Source organism: Sceloporus occidentalis, unplaced genomic scaffold (assembly GCF_023333645.1).
Source record: "Sceloporus occidentalis isolate IW3139 unplaced genomic scaffold, rSceOcc1.0.p SCAF_4, whole genome shotgun sequence".
NCBI lineage: Eukaryota > Metazoa > Chordata > Lepidosauria > Squamata > Phrynosomatidae > Sceloporus > Sceloporus occidentalis.
Window position 1 is genome coordinate 57414624 of NW_028316984.1, and position 12870 is coordinate 57427493.

At 37.3% G+C, this 12870-nt stretch overlaps 1 protein-coding gene across 1 annotated transcript in view; it reads left to right on the forward strand.

Moving 5' to 3' along the window:
* The window catches only part of LOC149313891 (low-density lipoprotein receptor-related protein 1B-like), a 734124-nt gene that overhangs the window by 262107 nt on the left and 459147 nt on the right, over positions 1-12870 (forward strand). Inside the window, exon 7 of the mRNA XM_089523040.1 lies at positions 1484-1741. Within this exon, the coding sequence (XP_089379166.1) occupies positions 1484-1741 (258 nt within the window). The remainder of the gene's footprint in view (positions 1-1483; positions 1742-12870) is intronic.

Below are 12870 nucleotides of genomic sequence, written 5' to 3' on the forward strand. Positions count from 1 at the left end.
AACCTTCTCTGCAGGAAGAATGTCAAAATCTCCTCCATTTTGAGCTAAGCATGGATTTATATTAAATGTTTTTTGTAAATAATGATTTATTTACAAGGAGCCCTGGTGGCGCAGTGGTTAAATGCCTGTACTGCAGCCATTCACTCAAAACCACAAGGTTGCGAGTTCAAGACCAGCAAAAGGGCCCAAGCTCGACTCAGGCTTGCATCCTTCCGAGGTCGCTAAAATGAGTACCCAGACTGTTGGGGGCAAATTAGCTTACTTGCTAATTAGCTTACTTGCTGTTCACCGCTATGATCTTTGGAATAGCGGTATATAAATAAAACAAATAATAATTATTATTATATTAATTTTTTCATTAAAAATTATTAATGTTGTTGGTTGTGTCCTCCATTTTTCTTGGGCAAGTGTTGGCCCACATTTGTCCTACATTTGCCCTACATTTTGCCCTGTTTGGTGGTAGCAAATTATGGCAAACCTGCCCTAAGGGTTTTCAAAGAGTTTTCTCAAGGTCAGGGACACCCATTGGGCTTCCATGGCCAAGTAGGGAATTGAACTCTGATCTCCAGAATCATAGTCTGATGCTTGAAATATTACACTACACTGGCTCTCTAGGTCTGCTGTATGTAGAACAAAGTTTGGATTTAATCCTTAGTGTTTGTTTAGCTCATGTACCCACCACTGGGGGAAAATGTGAGGATAGTGAAGGATAAATGATAAAGCCAGTATAAGATTAACTACATTTCTCTCCTATATACTGAAGCTATGTTGTTGTGTGATTTCCAGTTGTTTCCGATTTATGGAGACCCTAAGGCAATTGTATCGTGGGAGTTTCTTGGCATCAATCTGCAGAGAGGCTTGCCATTGCCATATTCTGAGGCTGAGAGAGCGTGACTTGCCCAGTGGGTTTAATAGCTGAGCCAGGATTCAAACCCTGGTCTCCAGAGTCATAATCCAATGCTCAAACCACTACATCATGGTGGCTTTCTGTTGTATAGTTTCTCCTGAAGCTACACAGTTGTTGTTTGTCATAAAAATAAAAACTACATCTCACAACACTGTATAGCAGCCAATCGTTATGCATTGCTGAATCTCCTCATTTAAGATTATTCCAGTTGATCCCCAAGCTTTTTCTACTTCCAGTGCTTTTGTCCCACATAATTTGTTGAAATCTCTGCCAGTAGAAGATTTGAAGAACCCTTGTTGTGGTCATACTTATGAGGATAAGACTTTGTAATACAGAATAAATGTGGTTTAGCAGTGATTACCCGTAACTCAGATTTCTAAAGAACTTTAATCCAATGCAAGAATGAGAGTGCTCAGGGAAGAAATAATAAAGTCTATTCATTTATTCCATGTGTAACTGAAAGAAAATGGATGCATGGATGCATGGATGCATGCATGTTTATCTGATGGTGGGTATTGGATCTGGGGGTCTTTTTACCTCCCCTCCCCTCATCTATGTTTGTTTGTTTGATTTTAGAGCCTAATGATGCACCCTCAGTTCTCCTGATTGCAAACTCTGATACTATAGAAGTACTCTACATAAATGGAACTAGAGCATCTACTCTTGGCTCTGTGAAAGGAAATGGAATTCAAACGCTGGATTTTATATACAACAAGAACACGATTTGTTGGATTGAATCAAGAGAATCCTCAAATCAATTGAAATGTATTGAGGCATCAAAAACTAGAATTTTGACAGATGAATGGATAATTAGCACAATTCCTTACCTTCACAGTAAGTATTCACTTGTTTGAGAAAAGTAGCTTCTTTAGCATAATGACAAAAAACTGTCTTTCCAGCAAGCTGCTATTCCTTTTGATAACAGAACTGGTGATATTATATAAAAATTTACAGTTGCAAGGTTGTTTTAAAATAGTGGTGTGAACTAAATAACAAAAATCTAGATAAGTAACTCTGTTTCTGTAAGACTTTTGGAGACAAAGGTTGTGTAAAGACTGAGAAGTTTAACTATGTGCAGTGAGTATTCTAGACAGTTTATCTAAGGGGGAAAGGCCAACTAGACAGTTGGCCTTTCCCCCTTGAAAGAGTTCAGCACCTGGAAGACTACTTTTTCTAAAGTAATTTCTTCCTTTACTTATTACAGTGTTTTTAAAAAGTAACCTGTTCCATTGCTGAGATGGAAATGTTAACTTGTGGCATTACTTGTTTTCCTGCTATTTATTTATCATTTATCTTCTGATGTTATTTTGAGGAGGTGGGAGTTTAGGAATGAAAAGAAAACTGGTAAAAAAACATAAATTCAAAATACTTTTTAAAATGTCCTTAAAGGTAAATTTTGATAATGACTAGCAATTTATTGCAGTAATCAAATAACACTCCGCTTACTTGTTGCACTGCTTCTGATATAGAATTTGCTCCTGTTACAAAACAAACATGAAGATTAAGTTGCTACACAGAGCAACATTACTTGTAACTTTTTCTTTCCAACTGGGAAAGGGTGTGCTTGTTTGTCACTGTTATGAGTGCTTGTTTCTTATGTCTATTGGTAACAGTGGCTATGATGGTTTAAGAGACCACAGTTCATTCCCACCGGGAGAGTAATATGATTCATGGAACAACCAAGAGCATTTCACTGAAATTTTTGAGATATTGTCAAATGAATGTGTTTATGACTGAGGCAGCAATGTTTTGCTACTGTTTAAAGAATGAACTGCATGTATTCTAGTTGTTAAGAAACCATATACAGGATTAAATGGTATTGAATAAACTGGCTTAACTGAAGGTATATCCGCTTAACAGTTTTAGAGTTATGTCTGCACTGGCCAGGATACTTAAGGGACAGCTTGGACATCCTGGCCCTGGAGCTGCCTTGTCCTTCTTCCTTTACAGAGATCAACCTTTCTGTAAAACTGTTAATTCACTTCCAGACTCAAGGGTCTTTTCTTTTCACTAATCATCTTCATTTCTCTCAGAATAAGCCAGGGTTAAGATTTCTGTTCCAATCAACCACTCCATGGTTACAATGACACCATCAGATAGCAGTCATTCTTGCATTGCTGTTTTGTAACACCCTCTAATTGCTTGCTCCCTCCTTTAGGAAAATAATCATGTTTTCTCTCAGATCTCCAGTCATTCTTTACATAATCCACTGGATGAGGACAAACAAGTTGAAACTTAATCCAGACAAGACAGAGGTGTTCTTGGTCAGTCAGAAGGCAGATCAGGGAATAGGGATTCAGCCTGTGTTAGATGGGGTCACACTCCCCCTGAAGACACAGGTTCACAGTTTGGGAGTACTCTTGGACTCAGCTTTGAACTTGGAGGCCCAGGTCTCTGCTGTGACCAGGAGTGGTTTCACAAATTTAAAACTTGTGCACCATCTGCACCCATTACTTGAGACACCGGATCTGGCCATGATGGCACATGCCTTGGTTACATCCCATTTGGACTACTGTAATGAGCCTTTGAAGAGTGTGCATAGAATCATAGAATCAAAGAATTGGAAGAAACCACAAGGGCCATCCAGTCCAACCCCCTGCCATGCAGGAAATCTCAGTCAAAGCATACCCAACAGATGGCTATCCAGCCTCTGTTTAAACATTACAGAGACTGCACAATGCCCCTGCTGAAACAGCTTCATTGGCTGCCAGTTTTTTTCTGGGCACAATTCAAGGTGCTTGTTATTACCTATAAAGCCCTATGTGGCTCAGGTTCACACTATTTGGCAGACCGTATCTCCTTGTATGAACTGGCCCGGACTCTTAGATCCTTTGGAGAGGCCCTTCTCTCTGTCTCAACACCATCACAAACACGGTTGGTAGAGACACAGGGGAGGGCCTTTTTGGTGGCTGCCCCTAGACTCTGGGACTCCCTGCCCAGGGAGATCAGAATGGTTCCCTCCTTGATAGCCTTCTGCCGGTAGGTTAAGACCTACCTGTTCACACAGGCTTTTGAGGAACTGTTATAAGGACAGGCTGAGATGTTGTACCATTTCAAAAATTTGATACAGTTTATATTATACTACAATATTAAAACAGATAATTATTAAAAGAATAAAACATATTTTAAAAAGATAAAACTATATATATATGTTTTATTCTTTTAATAACTATCTGTTTTAATATTGTATAATCTTAATTCCTTTTTAATGTACTTTTTTCTATGTTTTTAATTGTACTGTGATTTAATGTTGTGAAGCTGCTCTGAGTCCCAGTTCTGGAGAAAGAGCCAGATACAAATAAATATAATAAATAAATAAATAAATTTAAATTTTGTAATACATTTAAGCTTTTAAAGATTCTAAATTTTCAAAGTTATTGTCCCTTTAAATTCTGTGCAACCCTCTTCGGCCATGATCTGAGTAAAACCCTAGGTTTTTTTTAAATACAGTCTCATTAATAATTCTATTTTTGGTAGTTTGTTTAGTCTCTCTTGATTATCTCAAAAACAAGGACAACTTATGAGGCTTCACACCAACGGCTGGTCTGAGGATTTCTATTTGATTTGATCTATTTGATTGACATTTTTGATATTTAATTTTTTTTGTTTCCTTTACAAAGGCTGAAGCCTTAGGAAACTTAAATTACACTATGTTTCCACCTGGACGTATGTGGATGACTTTTGTCCTAGAATGTACTCCTGATTTTTGACTAGGTTTTTTTCTGCATAGAGTTGTATACTATAAATCCCCAAAGTTTGCACAGATATTTAAAAGCTGTTTTATATATTTGTTATTATTGCTGGTGCTTCAGACTTACTAAGTCCTAAGTAACTAGATACCTTCAAATTGGGCTTCTGTTCTGTTCTCTCATAACTGAGATCAACCAAGAGTTCCCTCTTAAAGTCAGTGAATCATGTTTCAACATTAAAGTCATAGAACTGGTATTCTCAGAATTAACTCTCTACTCCTATTGCTTCCACATTTGGAGGCCCACATAAGTTGGAACTGGGAGATTTTAGACACAGAAGAAGATCTACAACAGATACTGCATGGTTTTAGTGAGTTAAGAAAATAGAAATGGTTAAATTATCTTTATAATCTGATTTCAAGTACTGGAGACTTCAGAATATGTCAGCTTACAATTTAAACAAACAAGCTGCATATTAAATAGAAAAGAATTCTAACTTTTGTTTTTAAACAAAGAATAGCTTTAAAATGGGAGGAAATATTTTCTGCTTGAAATGAGAGATGAGGGTTTTTGTTGTTGTTAGGAAGCTGTAATTGTCTCAATGAATTTGAACAGTTATTGGGAAATTGAAGAACTCACTATAAACAAGTAGAATAGAATGAATTTTGGCATAGACAGGTTCTTAATTTGTTGTTTTTCTGATTCACTTTGGGAACAAAGTAATACAGTGTTTTGAAGGAATCTAATGAAAGCAGTGGGGTCAGAAATGTATGAGAAGGTTGGACTTCCCTGTCACCAAGTATAAACGGTTCATTTCATCAACATGTCACAGAGCTTTGATATGAAGAGCTATGCATTCATCATGACTGTTCAGGAGCTTTTGCTTAAGTCTGAATATTCTTTGCAAGTGTAATTGCATAAAAACTATGTCACACCATACAAGCAAATATAATGAACTAATTGGAGAATACCTGGATATCTGTTATTTTGTGCTGTTCCAAAGTCAATCTTTCTGAACTCCACCCCCCCTTAAGTTATTTTCCACATCGTGCATCAGCATATTCTTGAATTCTTTCACCTAAATAAAAAGGATAACATTATTTCCAGTGTACTTCAGTGTGGAAAAAACCCAGTAATAATGAAAATTAAAGTGTTCTCCTCCACACCATAATATGAATGTAAGCTTTGCAATTCAGAAAAGAGATTGATTGTAAGGCAAGGGTAGATGTGGGGAAGGAGGGGATATGTAATGAACCACTGAGATCAAGATCATGGCTCAATAGCTGACTCCTGAAAATGTTTAACAAAGCAAGAAAACCTGGATATGTAACACAGAGCTAAAATGAGTGCAAAATTAGCTCATTATTTATCTTGAAACTTTCTCAATAACTGAACAATGGTCTGTCTTCAGGTCCTGTAAAATATATTTCTTTTCACTGTGATCTTAATAGCTAGAAACTAAAAAAAATGCCTGGTTAAGTAGGAAAAATGCATGGAGTCATTTAACATTTTCGTCACTTTTAGATCAGACAGACTTTTAGGTCAGTCTGCATCAGACAAAATTAATTGATTTAAATATATGGTGCCATGATTATCAGTCTGTTGTTTCAAAAGACAGATCAACAGGTGAATGTAGATTGAGCATACTCTTTCAGAGCTATTACAGAAACTTCAAAGATATATAACTTCTAGAAGCAGATCAAACCAGAAACAACCAGTGTTTCCCCCCTCCCTTAAAAATCCCTTATCGAAAGCCCAGAACATCTAGTGCTGTTGCTCAGAGAAGTGAGCTTATAAAATTTCAAAATACCACTGAGGCTCAGATTTCTGAGAAAGGAATAGGCCATAACATCTTGGATTCTGTACATTAATGGGACCTGAGAGGTAGCTGCTTGTTTTACTGCCTTCACATTTCATCTTTTTATCTCTTTAAAAGAGATATGGGGCCTATACTCAAATCCATTTAATTCAGACAACACTGAATGCTTCAGGGCCCTGCTATTCAAAGTGGTAGTCCCTGGACTCCAAGACACTGGTTGTAAGTCCCTGGCAGGTTTCCAGGTAGAAAAAAATATTGTAACCAGTGGGCAAAATATGGTGCCAGTCCCTGGCACATTGGGGGGAGGAAAAGCCAGCCTAAAAATCACTAATTTATAGGGACCAAATTTTTCACTAAATTTCATCTCAACTGTAGCAAAGAATACTTTCAGCAATTTTCTCCCAGCTGCATGAAATTCATCACAAATCACAGTTGTGAAGGCTATTCCCAATTCAGATCTTATTCTGTCCAAAGTCTGCATGTGATTGTTCTGTGCAGCAGCATTTTCTATACAGAAAACAGAACAATATTTCAGTGTAAAGATATTAATTCCTGCACAGGAAATGTTATGGTCTATGTAAATCAAACATATGTGAATTTTACACATAGCAAATCCCCTTTCTGCATTGAAATACTATTTTTCTGGCACAGAAAATGCAGCTTTCTATTCATTTCAGCCATGTGAAAATTGAACACAGAACAAATACTCAATTACAGCAGAAAACATTTTCAGTGCAGAAAATGGTGTTTCCTGCATTAAAATTGTTATTTTTCTGCACAATACAGCCACAAGCCAATTTTGCACAGAATAAGCCCCAAACTGCAAAGATTCTTGTTCAGTCTAGGATTCTTCTCATCAGAGTTTCTTGAAACTCAAAAATTATGTGTTTTGGACATTTTTTTAATATATTGTAATATTCTTTCCATTCCCCACTGCTTTAGTAGACTATATTATGCACCTGCTCTCTTTCCTGTCTCCTTATCTCATATGAAGGGCAGGCAAGCAGGCAGGCAGGATAATTTTTACATTACTTCAAAGTACTTGAAACAGGAAGAGTAAAGAAAGAAGAATGGTGGCTATACCATTCTCTGACAGTATATGAGAGTGTATGATACATGGGCTGATATCAATGAAAGTCGCACTTATGAAAGTAGTATGAGAATATATGTGTGTAATATACACCAGCATCCACAGGTGGAATTATAAAATATCAAATTTATTTATTTATTTATTTATGGTATTTATACCCCGCCCTTCAGCCCTAAAGGCTATCAGAGCGGCTTACAATTATTATTTTAATTAGACAGTTCCCTGCCTACAATCTAAAAGACATGACACAAAAGGAGAAGGGAATGGTGGTGGGAAAGGGGGTGAGGTCCAGTGGTTATTCTCTCCCTGGTTATTTTATATTTTCCCCTAAGTGCCCAATTGTATTATATATTAACTTGTTCCCTTTATAGTCTTTGGACTGAATCCGTCCTAAGTGCCATCACTGTGATGGATATGATGTCAACAGTCAATGATAGGAATTGTATTCTTGGTTGCATAGCAGTTTTCAGTATCATACACCATGCTGTCCTTCCAGATCACCAGCAGTGTATGGACAAGGGGATTGTTTCATGCTACTTCAAGTTTTGCCTGTAGTACAGGCTTCAGAAAGTGGTGCTAGGAGATTTTGTTTTGTTTTGTTTGTTATTAGTCTGCAGAATTCCACAGACATGCATTTTGTCCTCCATGCCATTTAACATCTACCTTGACCTTTGGCAAAAGTCATTAGAAGATTTAGAATGCACGGTCATTGGTATATAGCAGGGGTGTAAATAATATTCCCAATTATTAATTTCCTCTTTGAAGAATGGGTTTCCTAACAGCCACCAAACACTGTCAGGAACACTAATTGAATGGCAGTACTTTTGTTGCTTTGCTTTGCTATTTGTTTCTCCTGGATTAAAAGTCCCAGCAGCATAGCACTTCTCAACTGAGAGTTCCAGGTGAGGTGAAATCTAGCAAATCTGGCATACAATTACTCAAGACAACCCTTTTGCTTACCAGCCAGTGTAAAAATGGCTGGGAACACATGAGGAAGGTCTATACAATGCCACTTCAAGTCTCATGAGAAAAGGGGCTCTCGCAAGATCTATGTACTTCTTCAGGATCACAAATCTTGCCGGAATTCTGACACTCATGCAGATCCTGTGAGGGAGGCCGGGCAGCGGTTCCTGCTCCTCAAACTACTTTTTCAGTAACAAATATTGCTCGTAGAACCTCCAGATCACTGATACAAGGAGAAATGTGCAAGAAATACTTGTTTTCTCCTGCAGCAGGGAGAAAACTACATTAACTCCTGCTTGTAACGGCAACATCATTGAGGATTTACATCCCTATCATGTGGCTGGTGTTCATCTCTAGCTCTCCTTTTGATCAGGCTCTAATAAAGCAATGGAAACCCAATCTAATATCTAGCCAATATCTGGGGAGGGAGGAGACTTATTTCAGAGAAGACCAAGGTGCTTTTGATGGGTAGGAAAACTGGTGCAGAAATAGGCCTTCTCTCTAAAACTTGGTGTGGTGATTCTACTTTTAAGAATTAGGTTACCCATTTGAGCATGCTTCTCTTATGTCCTCACCAAGCATGGCTGTGATGGTGGTGGGACTGAGAGAAAGCCTTTACTTGAAGATATTCAGCATGTATGGTAGCTAGCTTATCTTGCAGAAAACAGATGTGGTCAGCATCAGACTGCTCAGATGACTTCCTGGTTAGGTTACTGCAATTCCTATACACTGTTCCTATACAATTCCTATATACTGTTCAGAAACTGTCAAGGTACTTTCAAGGACCTATTATTAGAGCATTTCCATCTCATCAAATCCTGGTTTGTTCTGACACAGTTCAGAGTGCTGGCTTTCACCTTTAAAACCTTGAATTGGTTTGCTCTCCTTTTTCAAAGACTATCAGCTCCCACATGATTTCTTCTGTCCCTTTGACATCTGTGAGAAAAGTTTTGTAATACGTCCCATCACCACCTGAAATACCGTTGAACTATATGAATGATAAGGCCTTGTGTGGAGCCCTCTAGAATTCTCTTCCTTGGAAAGATAATTTGGACTATTTGTTGTTCACCCTTTGAAATGTAGTGATCCATAGACCATACTAATAGGCCCTGTTCAGCATAATGGTTACTCTCTCTCTGTTTTCTGTTGTTGAGTTTCATTCCAAATTGACAAATTTATTCAGTGTAAATAAAGATAATGCACTACAGTAGATTTTGGTTTTAGCTATAAACCAATATAGACACCTTTGGTTTTTTATGCCTCCTATACATTTTTGATAACATTATATGCCGGAAACTCATGGCGTTGCCATAAGTCAACAGGTGACATGAAGACACAGAGACCTGCTAGTTAGTGACAGTTTTGTTTATTTATTTTATTTTGTTACTGAAATGCCAATTACATACTTTAATAATAGAAGCAGCATAGAAGAAATACTGAATAACCTTTCTAAACATTATTTCATGCCAATGACACATTTCTGACATAAACTGATTAGAAGGATGCCATTAACCCTTAAGGGACTTCCATCTTACAGGTAAGTCATGCTGTATATTAATTTACAAGGCCATGTCATATATGAATTTCTTGCCAATTTCTTTTCATTGAGTATTGTTCAAAGCCTCCAGCTTCTCATTTGTCACAGAGAGCGCAGTATACAAATAGATATCTGTAGCAAGGAACTACAGATATTTCAGACCTTAAGAAATCAGTGAACACTTATAGATAATTTACATAAAGCTGTTCAGCTAAGATGTTTGTTTTTGTGTGTGTGCATGTACATATATGTGTATGTACATATGGGTGTGCATCTATACATATGCATATGTTATACATATACATATGCAGTACAATTAAGGCCCACTCTTGACTTCCATGTAATATATGAGCCTTTTGAATATAGCTTAGAATACTAGCTGTACTACACTCACTCATAGCCTTTTGTATACTTGATCTGTAGTTTATTATCACTGGATAAAGAAAGAGTAGTAGCAAGACAGTGGCTTCACTTCACTTTGTTTTTTTAATTAGAAAAAGGGTTTTGTTTTTGTTTTGTTTTTTACATTTAGGACTATCTGTGGCAGCTATTTTAGATGTCTCTTACCTTTTTGTTAGAATAGGGGAGGAATTCATTCCGTTTCAGTCTCACTTGCATCCCCAAGCATTGCAAGCATTGAATAGAAAGGGCAGGGGAACAACAACAACAACTAACCAGCCTGTAAACAATATTGAAAGACAGTCTCAATATGACAGGGGGAAAAATGTCCACTATTGTGAGGTTTTTTTTAATTCTGTGTGAGATTGAAAAGAGTTATAGTTTCTTATTTCTTTATTTTTGTTCTTCTTGTGTTTAGCACGAAACAATATTTTGAGCAAAATTGCATAAAATTGCCTGAATTATCTGAGGCAAAACTACCCCCCCCCATTTTTTTGCACAAAATACTTTTTCTTTTCTTATATGCAAATGTGTTGGGCCCTTCTCTGTATGCCTGAAATTACCTTTACCTGTTATCCCTAGTCATTGATACCTATCCTGCTTTTATCCATTGAACCCTCTCTATAAGTGTGTGAGGCCAGGGTCCTAAATGTCTTTCCTACATCAGTGCAAGGTTTTAGGTACCATGAATGCCTTTGTTTATAGCTTTTGGGAATCACTCACATCCAAAACACGCTGCAGAAATAATGAAGTTTGGGACCACTTTAACTGCCGTGGCTCGATACTAGGGAATTTGGGAAACTGTAGCTTTGTGAGGCATTTATTCTTCTCTGTCAGAAAGCTCTGGTGGTATAAAAAAAACTACAGTTCCCAGGATTCCCTAGCACTGAGCCAGAGCAGTAAAAGTGGTCTCAAATTGGATTGTTTCTGCAATGTGTTTTGGCCCTCAGACAGGGACATCTGTTGTAAAAATAAATAAATGAACAGTAACTTTATTAAATAATATAAAGAAAAAAGTATCTTAGGTAGGTTGCTTTAGAGTTAGCGTGGTCACATTAACATAATCACTACAGGGTTTTGATTCTCTGTACTCTAATCTCTCAGACTCATTCAATCCTACTGAGTCTGGTCTAACCATAGTAACCAAGCAGACCTATTTGCCTAGCTGTATTCCAGTCCCCTCTCAACTAACTTAACTGAACTCCCTGTCTTTTCAGAGACTTTATCTGATCTTTACTGAGGAGGTTACCAAATGGCTTAATAAATTGATTTGCCTCTACTTGTCTTAAATCTTAATTCGGGCAACATCCTGATTTTATCACAAGGTTTTTGCCATGTAATTTGCCACCCAAATACAGCTTGGGTCCATCCTCATTTCCAGGAGCACTCCTCCCAGCTCTTTTCAGATCAGGGAGTTTTCTGAGTTAAGAAAATGGCTGGTGGAGTTTTTAAATTGTTTTGGGCATCTTGTGTTTAGGATAACAAGGTCTTTTGAGCAAAATTGCACAAAATTGCCTGAATTATTTGGGGCACAACTGAGCCCCCGCATTTTGCAATTTTTCTTTTGCATAAATCATATGCAAGATTCTCAAAATTTGAGAAATTTTGCACAAAAGGCCCAAACTCCCCAAAAGAAAAAACAAAACAAAATATATGAATCCACCAAATCAAATCCAGCAGGAGGAAAAGTTTTTAGAACAGAAATCATTTACAGTGTGAGAATGAAATAATTGAAGGTTTCCATCTCTACACAACAAACAATTATGTTCTTCATTGGCAGTGTGCATGAATTACATGTGTCCCTTTCAAAGGATTGCATTTGTAATAGTCACAAGCACTACTTATAATGGCAGAAAATACAATAGGACACAACTGTCATTATTCATCTTCATTTTTTAAAAGAACAAACAAACAAACCCTGAAGTAAACCCACTTCTTTCAGTATGAAGGATTGTTGGTGAGAATGAAACCATACCGTCTTTTCAATCCAAGCATACAACCCTCTTGCTCTGCTTTTCTTTTCTTGAGATTCTGTAGTCAAACACAATTAGGAGAATGTGAATTGTTGAACAGACAGTGAGAAGCAAATGTAAAGTGCCTCCTCAACAAAGCAGCCTAGACTCACAAAAAGAGGTCAGACTGAAGTAAAATGTTTGGCAGTCCATATTTGGAAATATTATGGCTCTTAAAAAGGTCCAAAGGCAGGCCTCTCTTGTGTGATGAGTACAGTCAGTGGATTCTCTGATCATTCAGAATTGAGAGACTAGTATGTATGAATCACAACAGAGAAAATAATGCATAAACCTCTCTCCAGTTCAAAGCACACATTGATGTAAGTGGTTAGCTTGTTTTCGCTTGGTTATTGCTTCTGGGGAATCAAAGTATTTTGGGGACCATTCACAATTGCAATAAGGTTCAAGGAATGTAGATAATTAAATAAATACATTAGAATCATCGTAGAACTGT